The sequence below is a fragment of the Anolis carolinensis genome, chromosome 1 (assembly GCF_035594765.1).
Source record: "Anolis carolinensis isolate JA03-04 chromosome 1, rAnoCar3.1.pri, whole genome shotgun sequence".
Classification (NCBI taxonomy): Eukaryota; Metazoa; Chordata; class Lepidosauria; order Squamata; family Dactyloidae; genus Anolis; species Anolis carolinensis.
Window position 1 is genome coordinate 366,717,270 of NC_085841.1, and position 25,809 is coordinate 366,743,078.

At 44.5% G+C, this 25,809-nt stretch overlaps 1 protein-coding gene across 3 annotated transcripts in view; it reads left to right on the plus strand.

Moving 5' to 3' along the window:
• Window positions 1–240: 240 nt before the first annotated feature.
• The window catches only part of mis18bp1 (MIS18 binding protein 1), a 29,604-nt gene continuing 4,035 nt past the window's right edge, over window positions 241–25,809 (plus strand). Inside the window, exons 1-17 of one of the 3 annotated variants that reach the window (XM_062968729.1) lie at window positions 243–583; window positions 1,373–1,508; window positions 4,313–5,057; window positions 7,076–7,189; window positions 8,007–8,476; window positions 9,319–9,401; window positions 10,937–11,067; window positions 11,789–11,876; window positions 13,925–14,094; window positions 14,638–14,801; window positions 16,723–16,825; window positions 17,277–18,081; window positions 20,806–20,975; window positions 21,245–21,408; window positions 24,551–24,699; window positions 24,823–24,907; window positions 25,235–25,289. In XM_062968729.1, coding sequence (XP_062824799.1) covers window positions 4,442–5,057; window positions 7,076–7,189; window positions 8,007–8,476; window positions 9,319–9,401; window positions 10,937–11,067; window positions 11,789–11,876; window positions 13,925–14,094; window positions 14,638–14,801; window positions 16,723–16,825; window positions 17,277–18,081; window positions 20,806–20,975; window positions 21,245–21,408; window positions 24,551–24,699; window positions 24,823–24,907; window positions 25,235–25,289 — 3,367 coding nt within the window. In that variant the 5' untranslated portion in view covers window positions 243–583; window positions 1,373–1,508; window positions 4,313–4,441. Of the gene's footprint in view, window positions 584–1,372; window positions 1,509–4,312; window positions 5,058–7,075; window positions 7,190–8,006; window positions 8,477–9,318; window positions 9,402–10,936; window positions 11,068–11,788; window positions 11,877–13,924; window positions 14,095–14,637; window positions 14,802–16,722; window positions 16,826–17,276; window positions 18,082–20,805; window positions 20,976–21,244; window positions 21,409–24,550; window positions 24,700–24,822; window positions 24,908–25,234; window positions 25,290–25,809 lie in introns of all 3 variants that reach the window. The other 2 variants (XM_062968730.1, XM_062968728.1) reach the window with 2 other exon arrangements.

The following is a 25,809-nucleotide window of genomic DNA, read 5'->3' on the forward strand; positions in this document are numbered from 1 at the left end:
GACACTTCCCAGAAGTTGGGAGAGAATGAGAGGCTTGGATGTGCGCATGCGCTACAGATATCCCCCCCCCCCCGCCGAATACGGGGACTGGCAGCGAAAGCAGCGCACTGCGCACGCGCGCACGGTGAGCCCTTTCTTCCAGGGAGAGAACGACAGGCTTGGAAATGCGCATGCGCCGCCCACTACCGATGTGAGACCCAGCAACGCAAGAAGGGCACTGCGCATGCCCACTGGGAATTTCTCCTCAGAGGCCTTTCTTCTTCTTTTAGAGGCATTTCGGTGAATGCTAAATAAAGATAATGTAGTTCCCACACACACACGCTACCATTAACTGGTTTCTTCAAGACTGTAAGTGAAAGGGCTGATCAGTTTCCCTTTGCCTATTTTTTAAATTTCGCCCGTCTCCAAAATGGCCGACGGAGGCATTTCCGCGCCCCGCGACGTGGTGACGCAATTTCGACCTCCCGACCAATCAGCGGCGGCGGAGGGGACGCGGCGGAGATTTGAACATAACGGCGGTTAGTCTGTGAGGAGAAGGAGCCGCCGAAGGAAAGAAGGAAAGAAGGCGAAATACGTCGAGAAGGTAGGGAGGAGATTACCCATAGCCATAATAATAACATTAATAGCCATAATGATAATGATAATAGCCATAATAATAAAACCAATAGCCATGATCATAGTAAAGGCCCATGGTTGAGAGGCCTAGTTCTCGCCTGAAGTCCATTTAAATGAGGACATGACAGCAATTTTTATATTTCTTTTAATTTTTTTACAGATTTTCCTCATCAAAGCTTTCAATAATATGTGTAATATATATTATTCTAATATTTTCTATAATATATATATATATATATATATATACATATATATACACACAGTAGAGTCTCACTTATCCAACGTTCTGGATAATCCAATGCATTTTTGTAGTCAATGTTTTCAATATATCATGATATTTTGGTGCTAAATTCGTAAATACAGTAATTACTACATAGCATTACTGTGTATTGAACTATTTTTTCTGTCAAATTTGTTTTATGACATGATGTTTTGGTGCTTAATTTGTAAAATCATATCCCAATTTAATGTTTAATAAGATTTTCCTTAATCTCTCCTTATTATCCAACATATTCACTTATCCAACGTTCTGCCGGCCCGTTTACGTTGGATAAGCGAGACTCTACTGTAATACAATAATGATACAGTATTATTATAGGGAAAAGAGCAGCATATAAATAATATATTATCATTTATTATGTAATAATGTTTTTTTAAAAAAAATAGGGAAGGGTATTTGTTCTGCTGTCTGTGTCCCTGTTCAGAAGATTTCATCTTCCTTTCTGTCTCTGTGATAATTGGATTTGGTTTATTGTAGAAACAAGATAAAGCTTCAGTGGAGACCCCATTACCTCATGATAATAATTCTTCCAGGAGTAGATTTCCGTTCTTTTTGAGGGGGAAATTTCACTTTCTTCCTGCTGTCCTGCTTTCTTCATAACTAGGAGACCTCTGTAAGTTGGGATGTTTGTCACTTGGAGACGGCATGTTATTTACACATTTTTTGCTGCTTTTACAGTAAGTTGATCATTTTAGATTCTGGAAGTTCAAGATGGCTGAGAATAATTCATAAAATCATAGAGACTCCATAGCCCCGGTGGCGAAGTGCATTAAAGCACTGAACTGGAGACCGAACGTTCAAACCCCGGGAGCAGCGTGAGCGCCCGCTGTTAGCTCCAGCTCCTGCCAACCTAGTAGTTGAAAACATGCCAATGTGAGTAGATCAATAGGTCTGGCGGGAAGGTAACGGTGCTCCATGCAGTCATGCCGGCCACATGACCTTGGAGGTGTCTACAGACAACGCCGGCTCATCGGCTTAGAAATGGAGATGTGCACCAACACCCGGAGTCAGACATGACTGGACTTAACGTCAGGGGAAACCTTTACCTTTAGACCATCTAGGCCAATCCTTTCTGCCATCCAGCCTCTGTTTTTTTAAAAAGCTTCCAAGGAAGGAGTTTCCACTGAATTCCAAGACATAGAGTTCCACTGCTGAACAGCTCTTCTTACTGTCAGGAAGTTCTTCCTAAAAATGTTCAGGTGGAATCTACTTTCCTGGAGCCTCCGGTGGCCTAGGGGATAAAAGCCTTGTGACTTGAAGGTTGGGTTGCTGACCTGAAGGTTGCCAGGTTCGAATCCCACCCGGAGAGAGCGTGGATGAGCTCCCTCTATCAGCTCCAGCTCCATGCGGGGACATGAGAGAAGCCTCCCACAATGGTAAAACATCAAAAACATCCGGGCGTCCCCTGGGCAACGTCCTTGCAGATGGCCAATTCTCTCACTCCAGAAGCAACTCTGCTTGCTCCTGACACGGAAAAAAAATACTTTCCTGGGATTTGAACCCATGGCTCTATAGAGTCCTAGTTTCCAGGGCAGCAGAAAACAAGCTTACTCCCTCCTCCTTATGACAGCCTTTCACATATTTATGCATGGCTCCTCTCAACCTTCTCTTCTGCAGGTTAAACAGACCCAGCTCATTAAGACACTCCTCATAGGGATTATTCATGGTCTCAAGACCTTTGATATTTTAGTTGCCCTCTTCCTCTGGACCCCTTCCAGCTTAGAGTCAATATCTCTCTTAAATTGTGCCCAGAGTTGGACACAGTATTCCAGATGTGATCTGACCAAAGCAGAATAGAGAGGCACCATGACTTTCCTCACTCTAGACCAGGCTTGGACAAACTGATCCTCCAAGTGTTTTGGACGTCAACTTTCACAATTCCTAACAGCCTGGAGGGTTGAAGCTTGCCCATGCCTGATCCCATAGGCTTTTAAGCTGCTGCATCAAATTGTTGGCTCAATTTACACATGCTTTGAATCTTGTCTTTAAATCATTAGTAATAGGAACTAATACAGAGTAAACTATGGAATATCTAAAGTGCTCCTTTGCTGTGTTTCCAATGAATTGGTCCGGTATAAAACAGTTTAATGGTGAAGCCGAGCATGGCAAATAGTCCATCAGCATGAAGAAGAATATGAATGGTGATCAATCACAATGATAAAACAAAAAATTGGCATGGTGAGAAGATGTCACATACCTATTAAAATAATTAAGTTATAGTGGGAGGGACAAAAACAAAAGCCGCTTTTTGCTTTCTGTTCATCTCACGTAGCTGTCCTTAGGGCCATGGATGCGTATTGTTAAATTCATCATCATCTGAGGCAGTTCCTTCACCTCTGTTTTTGGACTACAGACCTCAGCATCCCCTGTTAGATATTTTGGGAACTGTTAGTCTGTGTGAGGGAGAGATGTGAATTGATGGGCGGGTGGGTAGACAGACAGACAGAATCACATCTGGAGACCTGGGTTTTATGGGAGGGAAAGAATCATCATCTGATGCCATCTATCTGCCTTCTGTAGATACAAATCCCATCAACCCTAAGCAGCCATTCTGGGAATTGTCAGTCTGGGTGAGGGAAATATAGCTAGATAGACAGACAGACGGGCCGAGTTGGGTTTGGGTGTAGAGAAGTAATCATCCTCTGGTACCGTCTACCTTCCTCTTTTGCCTAGCCCTAATTTACTGATAAGCTTGTGCTCAGCCCTTTACCCCCAGCCCTGGCCCTATAGTTTGCTTCTTGCACAAGTCCATGCCCAGCCTTCTGTAGTCTGATCATGCCCACCATATTCCTGGTTACTGATTGTTGAGGTCAATTTGACACACTTTTATGATGTTTTTATACCCTGCTGTCTTTAACTGTTTTAATTAGACTATTTATGTTATATTATATGTCACTACATTTTCAACTGGTTTTCAGCTGGTGAATGTTGTTATACACTCTGGGCTTGGTCCCGCATGTAAGCCGTTCCAAGTCCCTTTGGGAAGACGGTGGCGGGGTTTAAAAATTAAGTTGTTTTGTTGTTGTTGTTGTTGTTCCAAATCTCCTTATCCTCAGGTTTTTGTTTTTTGTGTGTGTGAAAGAGAGTATGTAGAATGAAGAGTTTTGGAGAATGAAGGAAAGCTTCATATACTCTGTAGTAGTTGTTATTGCTGTATCCCACGTTCTTAAAACAAGAATTGTTTGTGTGGAAGTGTCCTCATCCTGGCCCTCTCTCTCCCTGGTTTGCTGCATTCCTGGACAGCCATCCATTTCTTTCCCCAGATTATGGGTAACTTGTTATGGTCACTTGCCAGTCAACATGAGGAGTTTTGTATCCTGAAAACTAGGACAAAGATCAGCAATTGTTACTTGAGTCTGGTGTAAATAATATTATTGTTCTTAGACACAAAACTAACCATTGTATTTTTCTTTTTAGCTAAGATGTGAAGGCCCTCTTTTCATAATAAAAAAAAATCAAATTGAAAGACTTTGCCATTGGAACAAAATGGAAGAGTCAAGTTTTGTTAAGGTACTTGCTACCTCACTGATAGTTTGAGGGATTTTGATGTCTCCATTCCCTTTGGGTAGAAGAGGAGAGATGAAAGCCGTTTCCCTCAGCATCATCCCTGGAGGCACGCCTCTAAAAGACTTAGGGAAATTTCGGGTGGACAGAACTTCTGGTTCACCTGTCAAAGAAGCTGTTTTTCCTTCATCGGTTCTTCCTTGTGGAAATAATGGCTTGAGAAAAGAGGTTAAAAGGGGAAACACCCTCCAGTCAACTCTCATCGCTGGTGCTCCTTTTGATAAATTATTTCTTGACCTCAGTGAGATAAAGCCAGTTACTGAAGAACCGGGGTCACCTTTGTGTGGCGTGAAGCATGAAGCCATGCCACCAACAGGGAGCACCTTCCTCAAAGGTAAAGCTTGCGAGCGGCTGCCTTTTAAGTCTCCATCAAAAGTCTTCTCAGACATGAAGACCAGGGCAGTTCTTAGAGCTATACAGCAGGGCAAGCTTCCGGAAAGGAATCTTCACAACACAAACAGCATTGCAGACTACATCATCACCCCTGCAAGACGCCCAGGCCTTTTGGGAAGGCAAGGCGAGAAATCAAATGCCGAAGAAGAGAAGCCAAAGGAACCGCTGGCTGAGGATCCACACGGAGAGGCCAAGGCGGAAAAAGGTTTGTTCTTTCAGTCCTGTCTATAAAAGTCCCCCATCCATCCTTCTTGGCTGTGGCCCCTCGGCTCTGGAACACCCTCCCTAGGGAGATTAGGTTGACGCCCTCCCTACCATCCTTTAAGAAACAATTGAAAACCTGGATGTTTGGGCTGGCCTTTGGAGAGACAGCTATTGGATGACCAGCCTCATTATAATTCTATTCTGAATGTTATTAGGTTCCTTTCATTGGGGTATTTTAATCTAATGATTTTATCTTATATTGCTGCTATAGTCTCCCCCCCCCCCCACCTTTGAAGCTGACTGAATTGCATTGGTGGTTGTTTGCTATTATTACTGTTGCATAAACCTTTGTTTTAACTTCAGTTTTATCATCTTCTTATATTTTAAACTGTGTATATTGTTAATGTATTTGCGCTGTTACTTTTGTAACATTGTGAGCTGCCCCGAGTCCCCACGGGGAGATGGTGGTGGGGTATAAATAAAGTATTATTATTATTATTTTATTATGACACAGCAAACAAGATAGATATGCTGGATTTTGTATCACAAAATCACAAGTCGAACACTTCCCAAGTGTCTAGGACTGTGTGATGTATTTTCGGATGATGCGTGCCGATCACCACCGGGACCACCTGCACTGGTTTCTGCCAGAGTCTTTGAAGTTCAATCTTGAGGTCCTGATAGCGGCTGAGTTTTTCCTGTTGTTTTTCGACAATGTGACTGTCACCTGGGATGGCAACATCAATGATCCAAACCTTTTTCTTTTCCACAACTGTGATGTCTGGTGTGTTGTGTTCCAGAACTTTCTCAGTCTGGATTCGGAAGTCTCACGGTATCTTTGCGTGCTCATTTTCCAATACTTTTGCAGGTTTGTGATCCCACCAGTTCTTTGCTGCTGGGAGGTGGTACTTGAGGCATAAGTTCCAATGAATCATTTGGGCCACATAGTTGTGCCTCTGTTTGTAGTCTGTCTGTGCAATTTTCTTACAGCAGCTGAGGATATGATCCATGGTTTCGTCAGTTTCCTTGCACAGTCTGCATTTTGGGTCATCAACTGATTTTTCGTTTATTATTATTATTATTATTATTATTATTATTATTATTATTATTATTATTTCCTACTCCCCTTCTCCTTGGCCCCTCCTACACTACCCTATATTTGAAGATCTGACCCCGGATTATTTTCTCCCAGATTATTCATAGTGGCGAGTCATATAATCCAGTTAAAAGCAAAATAACCTGGGATCTGATCCTGGGATATAGGGCAGTGTAGATCTAGCCTCTGTCTCCTGGCTGCAGAAGAGTTTTCAAAGAGAACAGGTGCTATATTGTTAAGTTTGAAATGCTTTTGAACTGCTTTAAATTAGTACTCTTTTTAATGTTTGTATGAGCCTTGAAGTCACCCATCAATGTATAGCAACCTCATCGGTATCATAGGTTTCCTTCGGCAAGGAGTATTCTGAGGTGGTTTGCCAAGGCTGTCTGCTGAAGGATGTTCAGAGTAGTTTATTTAATAGTTTAATCTATATTGTGTGTCTACACCAATATAGTTTTCAGCATTTCCTCAGCAAGATCAGCTTTTCGCTACCTTGATTGTATTGTTATGAAAGTTTGAAAACAAGAGACTCTACTATTGAAAACTACAGCAGACTCGCAATTAACTAGAAATCAAGCAGCTGGAAAAATTTTATTTTAATTAAAAGTGCATACTGCATTCTCAACACTGTATTTGATAATACAGTAAAACTGTTACATTAAGTTCAGTTTGTCATTATTTGCTTTTTATTACCTTATTTCAATATTAACATCAAATCAATGTAGAGTTTATGGTGTGGTATAGTATGAGATATAGTATTAGTTAGGCCTATTTTTAATAGTAGCTCTCACTCAACCAGAAGCTACATTTATGAGGCGCCTGCCAATCCCCGTGGTGGCCATGGGTTAACAGAGTTTCCTGAACTCATTACAAGTGTTGTTTCTGTATTTGAGGACCTGCTGAGTTTTCTTCTTTTGTTTCAGTGCCCAGCCATATTGCAACAAATGAAAATGTATGCGGCCCAGTTGCAGTGGAATCGCCTCATAAATTCTTCTCCCGCATAAAGCAGCAGCTGCAGCAGAAACTGGTTCGAAGAGGTACTTCTCCCCGCCTGCCCCCCATGTTTCTATCTGGGCTTGGAGACTTTTCCTCTCAGGCTGTTTGCTAGGTGGTAGTGACCACATGCATTCAACAGAACACCATTTTTGACAGAGTCCTACAAGCCTTTCTTCATATTGCCATTCTCTTGTAGTATCTCTTATTCTCATGGTGCTTGCAGGGAGCCTGGAACGACTGGGCAAAGATGGTGCCAGGGAGCTTCAAAATCCAGTGGCACCTGTCCAGCAAGATGCCTGAAGTTTCCAGGCTTGCTTCTGCCCTTCTCTTTGCACAGTACTGTTCCTACTCTGCCATTGAGCTTTGTTCCTTCTGGTGGGGTATGTGTGACCCAGTTAGGACAGCGAACATTCTCCTTGCATTAGAGCCACAAGAATAGCTGTGGGAGTTCAAAATATTTTGCCGTGTTGATGCAGGTTAACTCCCACTGAGCTTTCAGGGGTTATTATTGTTATAATTTATACCCTAGTTTTTCTCTCTGAAAAGAGATTCAAGGTAAAATGATAGGCACTTTTTTAGGGTCAGGACAGCTTTGTTTGCTTTCGGTGGGAAGTAGTAGTAGAGTTGGGTGTCATCCCCATATAGGTGTCACTAACCACCAAAACTCCGGATGACATCCCCCAGTGGTTTCATGTATATGTTAAACAGGATGAGGGATAAGACTGAGCCCTGAGGAACCCCACAGGTCAATGGCCAGGGGTTCGAACAGGAGTACTCCAGCGCCACTTCAGAGACTGGCCCTCCAGTGAAATAGATCTGGATAGGGATTACTTGTTATTCTTGTGTTTTCTGTGGTAGATGCTTCACTTGGCCAGAATAAGCAACCTGACCCTCCTCCAGCTGCTGTGAAGCCCCCCTCTACCCAGCAGTTAAATGATCTCAATGGAGGGTGTGTGAACCCCGCAGCCTCTCAAGTGGACACTTTCATAGTGGAGCCAGTGGAGCCAGGATCAGAGACTCTCAACCTGGCAGCTGATGAGATGGACACCAGCTTCTACCCTGATGAGCCCGCCAGACTTTTAGAAGGAGTGGCCCCTGGAAAGCTCCCCCAAGAAGGAAGGGCAGTGCACCTGTCCAACGAGATGTTTGGGCCAAGGGGACCCCAAGTATTGGAACATGGGCCACCGATGCCATCACAGCAGATGTGTGATATTGTCTTTGCTACTCCAAGAGTCCACATACCAAGAAAGCAAAAGACAGGAGGGGCTGTCTGCAAGCCTCTCTTGGAAATTCCGTATGCAGATAAAGCCAGTGATGGAAAGAAAGGGGTAGGATATTGTTGCATGTTAAATTGTATTCTTTGGTTTGTGGTGCTCAGAGAACATTGTCTTTCCTTTTTTCTTTTTGGATCACATACATTATTGTATTTCTGCTTTTGATACCATCAGGGGAGAGGGGTTGCCTAACGCACTGCTTCTTAAACTGCTGAGGCTCCTTAACTCAAATGTTGGGAGTCACAAAAAATTGGCGACAGTAAAAGGCTTCTGAATGCCACCTAGACAATTACAAGAACCTGTTTGCAACAACATGCAGCGTTTACAGTGGAGTCTGCAGAAAATGCTTCAGTTGTACTTCACAAAAAGAATAAAATCAGCCTGTTTAGCAAGCCTTGCACATTCTGATTTAGTATTACACTATGTAACAAAATTGGATTTTTTTTTCTGTTTCTGATTTGAAACTATTATTTCCTGTTAAATTGTGTGGCACTTTGTTTGAAATTAGTTGTTCTACTCCAGAAACTTCATTTCTGTGACTGCCACAAACTATGTTGTGCCTGTGAGCTGGCAAACTACGTATTGTGGGCAGGAGGACAGCCCAGCTCTTTTGGCTCCTATTGGAGCAAGTCCTAGCTGAATGTTCCTTTTCATTTCTCTTCATTTTCTGTATGGATTTTTAAGTGAGCTGATTCTGTAAGGGACCATAGATCATGCTCTGATTTCTCGCCATTACACTCGACAACACAAGATCTGTTGCTTTGTTGTGTATTCATTGCATTCACTTTTGCACTTGGGAGTCCAGGTTCTAAGATGGTATTAGCCAAGCTTTTGTTTCTGCTGGTGACAGAAACAACCGTAGCCATTACTTAATCTAGATGATTTTGTTCTTAAAGGGACAGCAAGTGGTCCATATTAGTGAGTGGCGAATTAAGGTGATCAACAACAACACTGCAGTGTGCCTGGAAGGAAAAAGGAGGCAAGTGACTCTCTTGATGTTTTGTGACTCTGGTTCAAATGTTGTTTTTCTTTATGTGACTCAGGACAGTGGGATCATAGAATCAGAGTTGGAAGAGACCTTGTGGACCATCCAGTCCAACCCCCTGCAATGAAACAGGAAAATCGCATTCAAAGCCCCCCCCCCCCTCCCGACAGATGGCCATCCAGCCTTTGCTTGAAAGTCCCCAAAAAAGGAGCCTCCACCACACTCTGGGGCAGAGAGAGAGTTACACTCCTGAACAGCTATCTGTCAGGACGTTCCTCCTAATGTTCAGGTGGGATCTCCTTTCCTGTAGTTTAAAGCCATTGCTCCAATGCGTCCTAGTCTCCAGGGCAGCAGAAAGGAAGCTTGCTCCCTCCTCCCTAGGACTTCCCCTCACACCTTGATCCATGGTCCTCATCATGTCTCCTCTCAGCCTTTTCTTCTGCAGGCTAAATATGCCCCGCACTTTAAGCCGCTCCGCATCAGGCTTGTTCTCCAGACCCTTGATCATTTAACTCATCCTTCCCTGGATCTACCACTAATCACATTCCTTAAATTTCCTTGGGCTCTGTTGAAGGACTCTGCCTTGAAAGGTGCAAATATATAATCCATGCTATATGATGCGTTGTAGACACATGCACTAGAATCACATTTGTGTAAGTCCCCAGGGCGCTCTGCCCTTGCCCTTGCATTCCATGCAAAATCTTCTCTCCATCTAGGAGGGGCTGCTGCATGAAACGGGGGCAGAGGCCCTTGGATGGCTTGATAGCTGTTGGATGGAAAGGGGTGCAGCACTATGCAGCCAGGCAGGGCAGAGCCAAACCCACATGTACAGTCTTCACCTTTGCATAGATAGGACATTCGTATAGGAAAACAGTTGTGGTTTAAACAGGTATGGTATATGTATGGGAGTGGGGAAGCAACCAGAGACATGGACCCTTTCTCATATACATGTTCAGTTTTGGAAATCAAACTTCTCAAAAGTCTAAACGCTTTATATAAAGAGAAAGAAAAAGAGTTGATCACAGTACAATGTATGCTGTTTAGTCTGAGGGGTGAATAACATATGCAACATATTTGTAGGTAAATCCATTCAGATATTTTTGCAGGCTTGTATCCTTTTCCATTGAAGAACTCCAGTTCCTCTTGTGCAAGTTTTCCCCTGGCAGCTTAACCAAAGCACTCCAGGAATGGCCCTCCTTCCCCACTCCTCACAAGGAAAGGGTAACCTAATGAGAGAAAGTGGCATTCCTTCTCAGCCCCATCATGCAAGCAAGTACAGGAATGATTCAGTGCATGGCAGGAACCACATCCAGTGCACATAATGCATAGCCAAATCAAGCATCTTACATACAAATAGAAAAGGGAAAAAAAGCATGGCAGGGCTTTGTTGGTGACATCTCTGCCATGTCAAATGGGGTGTAGGGAATGGTAAAGCCTCCCCGTGCTGGATGCATGGGGCTATTTCCCTGATCTTCACCTCAAAAGGAAACCAAGCCTGAAACCTCTTGCTTTGTCTCTTTTGTCTTAAGAGACATGAACGATGCTGAGTGGCACAGCAGTGCGATTGTGGAAAGAATTTCCTGCAAGCAAGTTAAAACGCTGACTGGAAACATCTATGTCTTGGAAGGGAGTGTGAATTCAAGCGCCATGAAGAAGGAAGGTAAGAGGCACACTGGAGGGCCTAGTGCAGGCATGGGCAAACTTTGTCCCTCCCTCCAGGTGTTCTGGACTCCCAACCTTCACAATTGTGGGAGTTGAAGTCCAGAACACCTGGAGGGAGGGGCAAGGTTTGCCCATGCCTGGTGTACTCATTCTCCTAATTATTAATTAGAATCATAGAATCCCAGAGTTGGAATTGAGGCCCCCGGGGGTCATCCAGTCCGCCACCATCTCCCAAAAGGGACTCGGGTCAGCATCATAATCTTTTCCCAAGGTGGCTTACAAATTAAACTATGCACAGCATGGTTGACACGTATGATAGATCAACCTTAAAACAAAATTACTGCAAATGCTGAGAACAATTCAGAGCATACAATTAAAAGCAATAAAAGGACTTTAAAAGCAGTACATTTAAATTAGTATGCTATCCTCTTATGTCACACACACAAAAGGATGGGAGAAATAAATTGCCATGTTTCTGGGTTATTCCTTTCATTCAAGGCCTGATTACGGGCCTGGGTTTTCAACCTTCAAGTGGGCAACGTTCCCACATCCCTACCTTAAGGGCTTCAAATGGAGTGGAAATGAAATGCTAGTCAGTTCAAGCAGGAAATAAAACATCCCTGTTGTTATCTCCACAAGTTTTTAAAAACACATACATGAAATAACTCCAGAACACAATATTTGTCCAAAACTTAATGGAGGACCTGTGTTTCAAACAGGAATGCCATCTACATTCATCAAGAGGTTCAGTTTTGGAATTCCAGAGAACTGGAAAAAGTTTGTTGATGAACTCCTTCGCTACTTGAGGTAAGTGCGGCCGAGATCATTCATTGGCATTCTGGAATTGCCAGGAGGGAGATGATTCAAAATTACAAGCAATTAACTGTTGTTTTCACTTGCTAATTACAATTTAGAAGCTTTCCTAACTTCCTGTACAGAAGAAGCTGGGAAAAGCCTGACACTGGGAAAAGCCTGACCTCTTGCTCTCCTTGTTCAGTTTCAGACTAAGTGCCTCTACATTATAGCATTAATGCAGATTGGCACCACTTTAAGCACCATGGCTCGCTGCTATGGGATCCTGGGAGCTGGAGTTAGGGGAGGCACCAGCACTATCTGGATAAAGCAAAGGCTGAAGACCTCATAAAACTTCAACCTCCAGGATTCCATAGTTAAAATGGGGTCAAGAGCCATATCGGGAGAGCTTTGCCTGGGTATGCTTTAGTTTTATGTTTCTTTAAAATGCTTTTATACCGTTTTAATTGTAAAACATATTGCATTTTGTAGTAGTTTTAATTGTTAAATTGTTTTTTTTAACTGTGATTACTGTTAATGTTTAATGTTTGCATATTTGTATATTTTAAATTGTATGCTAATGATTTCATGTTAAGCGCTTTGAGCCTCCTTCGGGTATAAAGCAGGGTATAAATAAATATAATGATGATGAACACACAGCTAAATAACCAATGCTGTCACTTTTCAGCACCTTGAACTGTTTATTAGCCTATCATTTGATTAGGAACAGTGCACCTGCTATCAAACCAAGTGTCTTTATACCAGGCATGGGCCAATTTCAGCACTCCTTCCAAGTGTTTTGGACTTCCATCTCCCACAATTCCTAACAGTCAGTAGGCTGTTAGGAATTGTGGGAGTTGAAGTCCAAAACACCTGGAGGGAGGGCCAAAGTCTGCCCATGCCTGGGTTGTATTCTTGTCAGGACCCAGGCTGCAGAACACCAATAACCATGCGCAGACGCCAGACTCTATCTAATATCTTTATTAAAGAAATATATAAAAACAATAAAAACAAGTGAAGGATATAGTTCAGAAGCAGACCTTTCAGATAAGGTCAAATATAGTCCAGAAATATATTGTCCAATACAAGATATTAGAGTTCAAAGTTTTAATCCACTTGACCGAAACACACACTTTGCCAAGCAATAGTGTGGGGAAATAACAGAGTCTTTAAAGTCCAATGAAGCTTGACAACAAGGCTGAATAAACTTGATTCTCGACTAGATCCTTGACTGGAGGCAAGATGAACATGAAGCATGAAACTTAGTCCGAGGTAAAAACATGAGACAAAGGCAAGGCTTGAAACTTGATCCGGGAAGCAAGGAACTGGGATTACGAAGTCCACACACGATCTCTCTCCTCAAGCTGATCAATTGACTCCGCAAAGTATCCCTGGGGCTAAGCACCTATATTGGGTCTCGTTTTCCCGCCAACAGAACTCTTTCCCTAGAGAACGAGAAGCGAAACCCAACTCTGTCCAGATGCATGACTCCTTAGAATTTCCCAAGGGAAGCAGGCCTAATCAGCCATTTGTTTGGCAGCGATTCTCAGGCTTCTGCGATTAGCCTCCCTGACTCCCCTATCTTTGGTATAATTGTCCCTCCGGGAAAACGGGGGGGGAGTTCTATCCAAGGCCTGTTTGGCTGGATTCTTGTGGGCAAATATCAACATCCTGCAGGTGAAGAGGCTCCGGCTCTGGCTGAACCGGCGAAAATCCCATGTTTTCCTCTTCGTCTGTCACAATAGTACTAGGAACAGGACTACAAGGCCCATGAGTCATCACAATTCTGCATGTTAAAGTGAGATGCCTGGGTAGCAGTAGGTTTCATAGTGAAAGAGCTCTGGACCATCGAAATGTTCTTCCTCCTTGCGTTGCTTTCTGGACGTTGTTTCTTGCTGCTTTAAAGCCTTCAAGGGGCCCTTGAGGACAAACAGTGCCAGAAACAGAACAGCAGAAGGCTGTTTGTGGAGCTATTGGTGTTGCCAGTCTCTTTGCATGTTTTGTAGAGCTTCTTCACCTGCCTCAGTGTGTTATTCCTTTCTTCCAAACCATCTAACTACCAGGAAAGAGAAGAGAACCTTTCCTTTAAGCAGCAATGGCAAGGACCAGGATGATCCTATGGAATCAGAGGCCTTGGAAGAACCGGGGCATCTGCCCAAAGATGTGAAGCAAAAGACGAAAGCGGAAAACATCACGTACAGCGTAATAGACCTGCACAGTAATAAAACACCCGGTAGGTCCATACTTCCTTTGAAAGGATGCTGGCAACCATTTTACTCCTCTTGTTATGTATAATAAGTGCCATTATAATATTCCATTCAAACTAGCATTGTATTTTAAAAATAATCTACAATGCATGGCTTTGGTCGGGGCCATGATATCTCCCAGGCTGAGCAGGTGTCTGATAGAGATGAAAAGAATACTATTAAAAAAAAAAAACCCGAAAAGTGGGGTTTCCCAAGTGTTGGCAAACTGTGAGGAAGAGTAATTCTGAATGGATGGATTGTTCACAGTTTGGGGCTTATCCCCCCCCCCCCCAAAAAAAAAGCCCAACCAGAACAGTTTTATTTATCTATTGCAGAAAATGCAATGTTTGTTTTCACTGTGAACATACCCTCAGAGCTTCAGTTTTGAGGACTATTTGGGGTTCATGACTCACTCTTTCCAAAACCTTTCCCCAACATGCACAGTGTTTATTATATTCAGCTGCCCTATTAGGCAGAAAAGGAAGCTGTGAAGAGCCTCCCTGCTTATTTGTGGTTCTTTTGCTGGGCAGGCAAAGGGCAAAGGCTGCCCCTTCCCCAGAGCAGCCCCAACGTCAGCTTCACCCGCAGCGGCCGACGCGTGAAGCCCCCCCTGCAGTACTGGTGCGGGGAGCGGATCCTGGTCGACCAAGAGCTCAATGTCATGGTGGCCAGAGGAGGTACCAACTATTTGTCGGTAAGATTTATTTCCTCTCTTCCCTTCCCTGTTTGTTTGCTCTTGTTCTAGAATGGATAAGAAAAACAGATCTTATGCAAGGGATGGATAGCAATTTTGCGATGAATAGCAGTGAACAAGCTCAACCTGAACCTGGAAAAGATGCCTGTTTTTTGGGCTGAGAAACCCCAGTGACAGTAGGGAATGGGGTGTGTTTTATGTGAAAATGTCTTTCTTGATGTCATTTATAAACACCTTGCAGCACAGAGGAAATGAAGCTCTCCAAAGTCAACCAGCTGTTAGGAATTGTGGGAACTGAAATCTAAAACACCTGGGGGGAGGGCTGAAGCTGGCCCATGCTTGGTCTAGAAGCTTTATTTAATAAAACAGAGGTCCTCCCCATACTGTAGACATTGTTAGTTGTTGCAACCCAGCCACCTACTTGATCCCCTTTTCACCCAAACACCACACAGATGAACAAGAATAGTTAATTTATTAAGGAAAGGGTATCTAATATAAAAACAGGTTCAAAATACATCTATGAGCTAGATTTCCAGAAGCTGAACAAAAAGCAAGAACCAACTCTGAGTAGGAATTCCAAAAATCATTTAAGGCAAAAGCAAGAAAGTGTAATCCAAAGGTTGTTGCACTTAAACTAGAATTACAGTAGAGTCTCACTTATCCAACATAAACGGGCCAGCAGAACGTTGGATAAGCTAATATGTTGGATAATAAGGAGGGATTAAGGAAAAGCCTATTAAACATCAAATTAGGTTATGATTTTACAAATTAAGCACCAAAACTTCATGTTATACAACAAATTTGACAGAAAAAGTAGTTCAATACAAAGTAATGTTATGTTGTAATTACTGTGTTTACGAATTTAGCACCAAAATATCACGATATATTGAAAACATTGACTACAAAAATGCGTTGGATAATCCAGAATGTTGGATAAGCGAGTGTTGGATAAGTGAGACTACTGTATATCCAAAAGCTTGAAAGCATGAACATGACGATAATCCAAAGGCTTGAAACTTGAAACAATATCTGTAATCCAAAGAGGAGACATGGAACTTAAATAGGAAAACAGGATACAGGCCCAAGAATAGAACTCCTGATTTAGAGCTCCCAAGACAGGCAACTTGACACATGCAAATCCAACCTTGATCTCCCCACCAAACATTGACTCCAATTCCTTAAGAATCCTCCCTATTGCTCCTGACATAACTCTTTCTCACAAGTGGGTTCCCTTTGTTTATCTTTCAGTCTCTGGGGACACCGGATTTGTCTCTGTTTTGCACTATCCCCTCTGATCTGCAAACGCTGGGTTATCTGTAACCCTCCAGTCTCCTCCACATTCCTTTCATAGTCATTCCCTGGCCTGTCACTCCCTATTTCCCCGACAACAGATCTACCCAAAACATTCTCATCGTCTCAAAAAACACTTTTGCTTTCCCCCTCACAGAAACACCAGGCTCAACCAAGAAATCCTCATCCTCAGAGGCTTCACAGACCTCAACATTGGGTCTGAGGAAAGAATGACTGCACAGTAGGCTTACAGGAAAAGCTATTAAAATATTCATTTGATGCATTCTTGCATGATTCCCCCTCATTGGCTCATTAATCCAAAACATGCAGATGTAGAGAAGGGGCACCTGTGGCCTCTGAGGCCCCCTACAGACACAGAGCCCCTGCCCAGATTTGGTTTTAAATGGATGAAAAATGAACAAAACACACAAAAATCTGGACACACATGATGCCATGGGTCCTTTCCTCCCACAGTCCCCATCCCAAACTTACAGGTCTACATAAAATGCCTGGCATTTTACTGTGTGATTTATTTATAATAGTTGGCTCCAGGGATGCCTCTTGAATGTGGGTGAAGAGCCTCCCAGGCCTTGCTCCCTTTGTGCTTATGTACCTTGCCTTGTTTCCCAAGACAGTGAGCAGCACGCAGTCCAGGGAAAGCTTCAAGTCCCCAAACAAAAACACAGCAGGTGAGATGAAGGCGAGCAAAGAGGGAACTCCAAGCCAAGCCAAAGGTAAAGAAACAGTTTTCACTCTTTGTTCTGTAATCAATAGTCCATAGTCTTTAAGTATACTTGTAGTCACTAAAGTCCATAAGCATACCTCTATATTGAAGTCCAAACAGCAACATACATTCCTCCACCTCCACTGAGATCTGATGCAAAAGGTAAATACAAAACGGAGTCCTGAGTCTGAACATGCTCAGTACAATCACATGTCTATAATCCTCCCACACCAAAGAGGTACAGTCAAACTGGCAAATCAACATATACATAGAATACAGGTTAGCAAATTTATATATTAACAAATAAATAGTGAGAGCCTTGGGATGTTGCTATTTCCAACAATGGGTCCATTGAGTTTGCGGTAATAATAATAGTAATAATAATCCGTAGTGCAAGAGTCTGGACTAAGCCTGTGATCCTACTAGTGCATAAAGGGTCTCTGTCTTCTTCCCATTCCCAGAAAGAACCAATAAAAGAGCTGAAGAGGTCATCAAAGAGCCTGAGCACAGAGAGCGGCAAACTCCACAGCGTTTTGTTTCCGATTCTGAAGAAAGTGACTCCGGGAAGGTAATTGCCGAGGTCCGCAAAAGGAAGGCCGTTGTCCCCTTGACACCTCTGAATCCAAAGCTCCTGCGTGAAAAGAACCCCAGGTTCGTCAGGCAGCCCAGGTTGGAGCGGAACGTGCTGCGTCCAGACAGAGAGACCAAGGGCGGTGGCAGAACAAGCGGGGCACCCGAAAGCAAGCCCCCCACCTCCAAGCACCCGAAAGCAGTCCTCTGCCGGGACTCAAGTGCGGAGAGCCTCCCCAACAGCAGCCAAGACGAGTCTGACGAGGACGACATCCTTTGCATCAAGAGGAAAACCCAGCCTTTCAGGAGAGAAGCTTTGAGATTGCAGCCTCCAGAAGCGGGTCCTGCAGCCCTTCAGAGCAGAAGGGCGATAACGGTGGTGTGCTCTGGTCAGGAGGAGCCGCCTGGAGAGACCTCTTCTCCGGATTCGCCGCAAAAGGGGTGGAACATAAAGAACGGGTTGCGAAAGAGGGTCCAAAATGACGCGGTAAAGAATGGCCTGGGATCGGAGTCGGAAGTGAGTGTCGGGGAGTGCCAGTCGAAAGGAGGGCGGAAAGGAGGGGCAGCCGGCAGAAGAGAAAGGTCCCCGGCTGCGGAGAGAAGAAAGGCTGGCAAAAGGCAATGGCAGGTCATCCAGGATCCCCCCTCAGAGACCAACGAAGAGTGGAGTGAGAAGGAAGTGCGGAAACTGCACAGGCAAGTGAGGCGGTTTTGCGGGGTGTGTATAAATTGGGTGTTTCAAAAAGAGGGACTCAATTTGAAATCCCTATATCTCTGCAATCATGAACTGTCTGTGAATGAAACTTTTGTGGCTTGAAAGAGCAGAAAGGCATAGAACAGGCATGGACAAATTTTGACTCCTCCAAGGGTTTTGGACTTTTAGGAAATGTGGGAGTTGAAGTCCAAATCACCGGGAGGGCCAAGGTTTGCCCATGCCTGCCATACTTTTTCAAATTATTACTGCTCAAATATATTAAAAAGATAATCTCCGGTTTTGTGGTTATTTTTTAGATTTGCCTCTGACTCAAAAAGGTTAGTCTTAATTGATAATGCAGTATACCACTGTACCGTTGTTGCCAACGGGAGGTATACTACTTTGAAATTGATTGGGTTCATTATTTTAGGGCATGTGCAAATGACTCATAAAAATTGGAAATCGAAAGAATTTGGAAGTTTTTTTAATCATAAGTCTTTTTGAAGTGTTAGCATGGCCCACTCCAAAAACTTAAGAATCAAAGTTGACCCTCAAAACCTTTTTGTTAGTGTTTTGTAAAGCTCGGAAGGCTCCCAGTCAGTTTCATTAAGTGTAAGGCAAGAAAGCAAGCTGCTACTAGTGAAAGGAAGCATAAAAGGCTAAAGCTACCATTCCTGGCCTCTTTTGCCATTCCTCTCCCTGTGTTTAATGGCTTCTCCACTTGAAGATTTCATGATGGCTTGCTTCTCATGTGAAGACAGGGAGAATTGCATTAGGAACACACTGAATTTGGGAAATGTAGTTTGGGAAAGGGAGAGGCCCTATGCCAAAGAATTCAAAAAGCTATTTCCCAGTATGCTTCAGAATGAGAATGCGCCAGTCAGGAGAGGAGAGAAAATTATCCCTCCCCCTAAACAGTTTGTTTTTCTGAAACTTTTTTTTAAATCCCTTTAATCAGTAGATGTATTAGTATTTCTGAAAGTTTGAGGGAATGATTCCCTGTTATCTTGTGTCATTGGATAGAAAATTCAAGGAGATTGCTCTTGTAGTTTTTTTAAAATGTTAAAAACTTTAAAAATTATCCATGGATAAGTCAAACGTTCTGAAAATTGGTGGGCTAACAGTGGTAAATGTGTTCTACCACTGTAGCAAGTTTCATCAGGATAGTTCAAAAATGAGTGGAGAGAGGAGCCCTTGACATTTCCCCACTGCTAGTGATGTTTTCCTATTGCGCAGTTGCGACTGCCATTTATGAAGATTGGTAAGTTTTGTTAAGTTCTGAGATTTTTACCCACAAAATTTGGAAAGAATTTCAGAAACGAAGTGCCAACACCCCCTACTTTTGAACGCAGTTTAGAACCATTTTTTAAATGGATCACACATGTGTACCCCACCTTTCTCCCAAAACTGGGACTCAAAAGTGGCCAACAACTTATTAAGACAATACAAAGACATTAAAAGTATGAATATGAGATTTTAAAGCCAATCCAACATTTTAAAAAACTGGTGGAAGATGAGAAGCAGGTTTGACTGTTGTGGGTTTGATTCACATGTCTTTAGGAATCTCTAGGTCCTGCTTCAACAGATGTGGGCCGTAGAACCGTACTGGAGGGCCTGGAGATTCCTAAAGAGGTATTCCCTCATCTTAAAAAGATGGGCATGGTTTTCCCACTTTTGTGGAAGACGTGAGCCCCTCACTCCAGCAAATGTGGAAAGCAAAATATTAGCATTAGGCCTGCCTGAACTGATTTAAGTCTCTTAACAACTATAGGAAATGCCAAAGGTCTCTTCCTGTATTTATCAGAAACCTGTCCTGGGTCTAAAATGGCTCAACCCCACCCATGGGGCAAAAGTATCTCTTCTTCCTTTTAGATATATCTTGGGGGTGTTGTTCTGAAGGCAAAAACATTGGACATCTCCCCCGGAGTCACTAGAGCCGCTAGACCAGTGGTGTCCAACCTGTAGCCCCCCAGGTGTTTTGGACTTCAGCTCCCAGAATTTCTGGCCATTAGACAAGCAGACAAAAGAGACTTCTGGGAAATGGAGTACAAAACATTTGGAAGACCAGAGCCTGGGAAACACTGTGTTGAGGCTCAGTGCCGCAAAAATCTCTAGTTCTATATTCCGCTCAGAGACTAAAGACAAGATTAAAATACAATATGTTGTCAAAGGCTTTCATGGCTAGAATTACTGGATTGCTGTGAGTTTTCTGGGCTGTATGGCCATGTTCAGAAGCATTTTCTCCTGATGTTTCATCTGCATCTATGGCAGGCATCCTCAGAGGTTGTGAGGTATGTTGGAAACTAGGCAAGTGGGGTTTTTTATCTGAGAGAAATAACTTGTCTGTTGGAGGCAAGTGTGAATGTTTCAAATGATGGCCAAGTATAAGTATGTGAAGGGAAGCCATAGGGAGGAGGGAGCAAGTTTCCTTTCTGCTACCCTGGAACCTAGGACACAATGGAACAATGGCTTCAAATTACAGGAAAGGAGATTCCTCCTGAACACGAGGAAGAACTTCCCGACTGTGTGAGAGAGAGAGCTGTTCAGCAGTGGAACTCACTCTCTCTCTGTCCCGGAGGAAGTGTGGTGGAGGCTCCTTCGTTGGAGGCTATGGAGCAGAGGCTGGATGGCTGTCTGTTGGGAGGGCTTTGAATGCGATTTTGGCCCACGAGGTCTCTTCCAACTCTAGGATTCTATGACCCATGTCTTCCCTTCCTTTCTTCCAGGGCCATGGCTTCCCTTCCGAGGCACAAGAGCGGCTTCTGGCTGGAGGTGGCGGGGTGCGTGGGGTCGCGCACGGCGGAGGAGTGCCAGCAGAGGCACCATGCGGAGCAGGAGGGCAAGGTGCAGGCCCCAAAGAGCACCGCCAGGCCTGGAAGAAGAAAGGAAGGCAGAGGTACAGGCCTGTGACCCTGTGCCTGCCTTCTTCCGGGGGAGGCTCTGTGGGCAGCCACTTTCCAAAGGGTCTTGAAAATTGCTTTCTAAACCCCACAGAACTGTGTAGTGTGGTTCATGTGGCACTCTCCCCAGGAAGACAACTTATATTTGTGTTTTGGGGGGCAGGAGAATCTTCTTGGGTGACCAGAGGCTGCATGGGCCTCTCCCTTGCCCAGTGGCTCTTTGTTTCCACTGAGGGCTCTCCTTGTTTGTCCTGCTTCTTGGCAGAAGAGAAGGAGGAGGAGGAGGGGGCCAAGCAGCCTGTGACGGTGGCAGCCAGAGTGGGGACCCTCAAGCGCAAGCAGCAGATGCGGATGTTCCTCGAACAGATGCCCAAGGAGAACCATGATGACATCTTCACCTCCTCCCCCTTACAGAAGAGGAACACCAAAGTAAATATCGTCCCAGTCACATGCAAAAAGGGATATTTTTTTTCCTCCAAAATTTTGTTTAATTGATATTTTTCCACAGTGTATATTAGGGAGTGGGAGGCAGAGGTAAAACTGATTCAAGTTATTCATAGTGTAATAAGTTTTAGCACATACCTAGCGAATCATCACAGAAAGGGAAAATGTTGTGGAGGGCCAGTGCACAAAACATTTAATAACATTATATTATGTTACATCCCAGTTGTTAGTCTCTGTTATCTTGACATCCTTTATTTAAACTACTAAAAAGTTTCTGAAAACAAGTGTTTCTTCTGTGTAAAGGAGGGATCTTGTTCTTTAAATCTACAGTTCGTTTCTTCTTTTAGAAAGTCTCTATGTCCTTTTAGTTGTCTTCATTTTCCCTCTTTCTTTCTCTCTCTCTCTCTTCTTGGACATTCTTCTTAGTTTTACCTGTTGGGTTACTTCTTTTCGATGCTGAACAGTGGTTCTCTATGTTTTCCAGGGGGCTTGGGAGTGCCACTGATTTCCCGGGGGGGGGGGGAGATTGCTACCCTGAGCATGGAAAAGATGGAAAAGTTCACTCCTGACCTTTTCCTGATCTTCATAGAATCCTAGAGTTGAAAAAGACCCCATGGGCCATCCATCCCAATCCCCTTCTGCCACAAAGGAAGACACAATCCAGGCCCTCTCGACAGATGGCCAGCCAGCTTCTGCTTAATAAGGGAACTCCATCAGATTCCACTACTGGACAGCTCTAACCATCACAAAATCTTTCCTAAAGCTTAGGTGGAATCCCTGTTCCTGGAGTTTGCATCCATGGCTCCACTGTGTCCCAGTCTCTGGAGCCACAGAAAACCTTACCCCTCCCTCAATGTGACATCCATATCTAAAGGCTATCCTGTCCCCCTTTTCAATCTTTTTTTTTCCAAGCTGAACCTACCCAGCTCCCTTGGCTGTTCCTCAGAGGGATTTGTGGCTTCCAGACCTTTGATGGTTTTGGTCACCCTTTGCTGAACACTTTCTGTCTTGTCCATCTTCTCCTTGAGTGGTGGTGCCAAGGGATACTCTGTTGAATGCAGTTTGACTCCTCTTTCCCTGCCATGGTTTAATCCTGGCAGCTCATTGTTGCGTAAGGCACTATTATTCTTTCAAAGAGAAGGCTAAAGATTCTCCAAAACTACAACTCCCATTATTCCATAGTGTTGGGCCTTGGCAGTTAGAGCAGTATCAAACTGTGTCTGTTCTATGGTGCAGGTGCACCATCTGAAACAGACAGAGGTTGGCGAGATGAGAACCTTCACTGAGGTTATAGTTGGAGTAAGGATTGCGACTTCTGGCTGGCTTTAATGATTCCGGCAGCTCCTCTGGATATTTCCACTGGTGACTGGGCGCCACGTCTGGGAGCATGGCTCCTTGTTCATTTATGGGGAATGACATGATGAAACAAAAGACTGAAAGAATTGTCTTAAGAAAACACATCCAGTCACAATACATGCCCAGGGGCTGAAGGGAACGGCCTCAGAAAGGAGAAGGTGGAGCAGGGTGGATTATGATTGCACATTAGAAGGGCCTTCTTGACAGGAAAAGCTGTTCAATAGTGGGGAAAGCCAGTGCAATTCCAGGCTGCATCCAGAGGAGTCTAGTGTCTAGATGGATGGAAGTCATGGTGCCTCTCTCTCCTGCTTTGGTCAGACTTTCTCGGCAGGAATCTTATCCCTGTGTCCATTTCTGGGCGAAGCAATTCAAGGAGATGGACAAGATAGAAGATGCACAGAGAAGGGCCACCAAAATGGCCAAAGGATTGAAAGCCATGACTTCCACTGAGGAGGAGATGAGGGAGCTGGAGATGTTTCTCATGAAGAAGAAAAAGCTGAGGGCAACTATCAGAGCCATATTTAAATACTGGGAAGGATGTCCCATTGAGTTGGGGGGAAGCTTGCTTTCTGCTGCTCTGGAAAGACAATGCAGCAGTGGATTCTAATGATAATAACTGTTCAGCAGTTAAATTTGCTGCCTCAGGAGTCCAGTGGATTCCCTTTTTCTGGAGGCTTTTAGGCAGGCAAGTGCTTTTCACCTCTAGAACAGACAAGTATCTCAAGCTCTGAGGATGACCTGGGAAGGATCCCCTCTGGAGCACTGCAGCACACCAAAACACCTGGAAGTCACTCTGGACTTACAAGAAGCACTGCCTGACTATCAAGCAAAACGTGGATGCTAGAAATAATATCATACGAAAGCTGACTGGCACAACCTGGGGATCACAACCAGACACAGTGAAGACATCTGCCCTTGTGCTTGGCTACTTCTGCTGAATACATATGCCCAGTGTAGAATACATCTCACCACATTAAAACAATGGATGTGGTTCTTAATGAGACATGCCACATTAACACAGGATGTCTACACTCCACACCACAGGCAAAATCATACTCTTTAGCTGGCATTGCACCACCTGACATCCGCCAGGAAGTAGCATCCAGCAATGAAAGGACCAAGGCAGTGACATCTCTGGTCAATCCTCTGTTCGGATATCAGCCAGCACACCAAAAAAAAATAATAATCAAGAGACAGTTTTCTAAGATCTACAGAGATACTCGCAGAAATGCCTCAGCAAGCGAGAGTCCAAAAGTAGCAGGCTAGAACCCAGAACCTCAAGCCATGGCTGATACCAAATGAGAGACTCCCTCCTGGGCAGACAGAAGACTGGGCGACTTGGAAGGTGCTGAACAGACTGCGTCCTGCCAGCATGAGATGCAGACCCAACCTTAAGGAATGGGGCTACAAAGTGGAGTTCACAGCATGCGAGTGTGAAAAAGAGCAAACCACAAATCAAGTAATACAATGCAGCCTGCCACATGCACAATGGAGGACCTTCTCACAGCGACACCAGAGGCATCCCAAGTGGCCAGCTTCTGGTCAAATACATTGCAACTATACCCTTGGTTCATTCCCGACACGATAAATAAATGAAGTAGAGGCTGGATGGCTATCTGTTAGGTGTATTTGGATTGTGTCTTCCTGCCTGGCAAAATTGGGTTGGACTGGATAGCCCTTAGAGGTTCCTTCCAGCAAATTGATTCCCTGGGAGGCGATGGCTTCTGGCCCATGCCTGCTGCTGTAGGGTAATAACAGGTGTGCTTTGCAGCTGCCAGAATTCCTGACGGTCCCGGAGGAAGATGTCTTCCAGCACAAGGAGGGCCACCCCATCACGCCCGGCTCGGCCGTCTTCCCTCCGGTCAAGACCCCGCAGTGCAGACATGTCTCCCCCGGGATGCTGCTGCAGTCCCAGGACAGGTGGGTGGTCGGTCTCTTGCGGGGGGTGAAGCGTGAGCCAGCGCTGTCCTTCGGCTAGATTCGACCAAAACAATCCAGGTCGCCCGCCTTTCTCTGGGTCTCTTAAACGTTTTTGTCTTCCAGGAAAGACCGCGAGAAGCATGTTTTCCAGCTGCAGAAGAACATCAAGGGCAAGGAGCGCACCTGGCAGAACGTGAAGAAGAAACCGGTATGGTCTTTCTCTTGTCTTGGCTTCTTTTTACCATATTTATCCCTCCCTATGTCCATGTAGAGCAGGCATGGGCAAACTTTGTCCCTTCAGGTGTTTTGGACTCCAACTCCCACCATTCCTAACAGCCTCAGGCCCCTTCCTTTCCCCCCTCAGCCGCTTAAGCGGCTGAGGGGGGAAAGGAAGGGGCCTGAGGCTGTTAGGAATGGTGGGAGTTGGAGTCCAAAACACCCGGAGGGCCCAAGTTTGCCCATGCCTGATCTAGAATCATATTCAAAGCTGTTAAAATAGGGTTAAATCGGATTACATTTCTTTTGCTGCCTCCAGGCTGGGACCACCTTCACGACCCCCACTTCCCGGAAGCGCGTCTTTACCTTTCAAGGTGGGTAACACCTGCCGCTCGGGCAAACACCGGGGAGACTGGGCTCTTTTGCAATGGAGATGCTTTGATGACGAACCTGTGGCACAACAGAGAGGAACACCGCCCCATTCTGATAAATGGCCCCTAAAACAAGTGGCGTGCAGTCTTTTCAGACCCAAGGGTCACATTCGAGATGCTGGGAGAGTGGGAGTGCCTATACAGAAAGATAGCAAAGCTCTTTCCAAGGGAATGTTACTTTCCCAGAATATTTAGTAGATTAGCAATCTTGGTTCCCAAAAAATTAGACTTCCGAAGCCATTGCTGCACCATGGCTCATGCCCAAGCTGCCTGGGCACATGTGGCAGGGAATTCCATTTTTCTAGGCAGACATCCACGTGCAATTGCTCTCCTCAATGAATACAGTCCCAGGGTAAGGTGGAAAGCTGGACAGAGATAAATAGTACATATAGCAGATTTGACTTCCTTCTGCTGAGTTGGAACCTCACAGTCCTTTGTGGGCCTGTCCGACTTCAGATTGCCT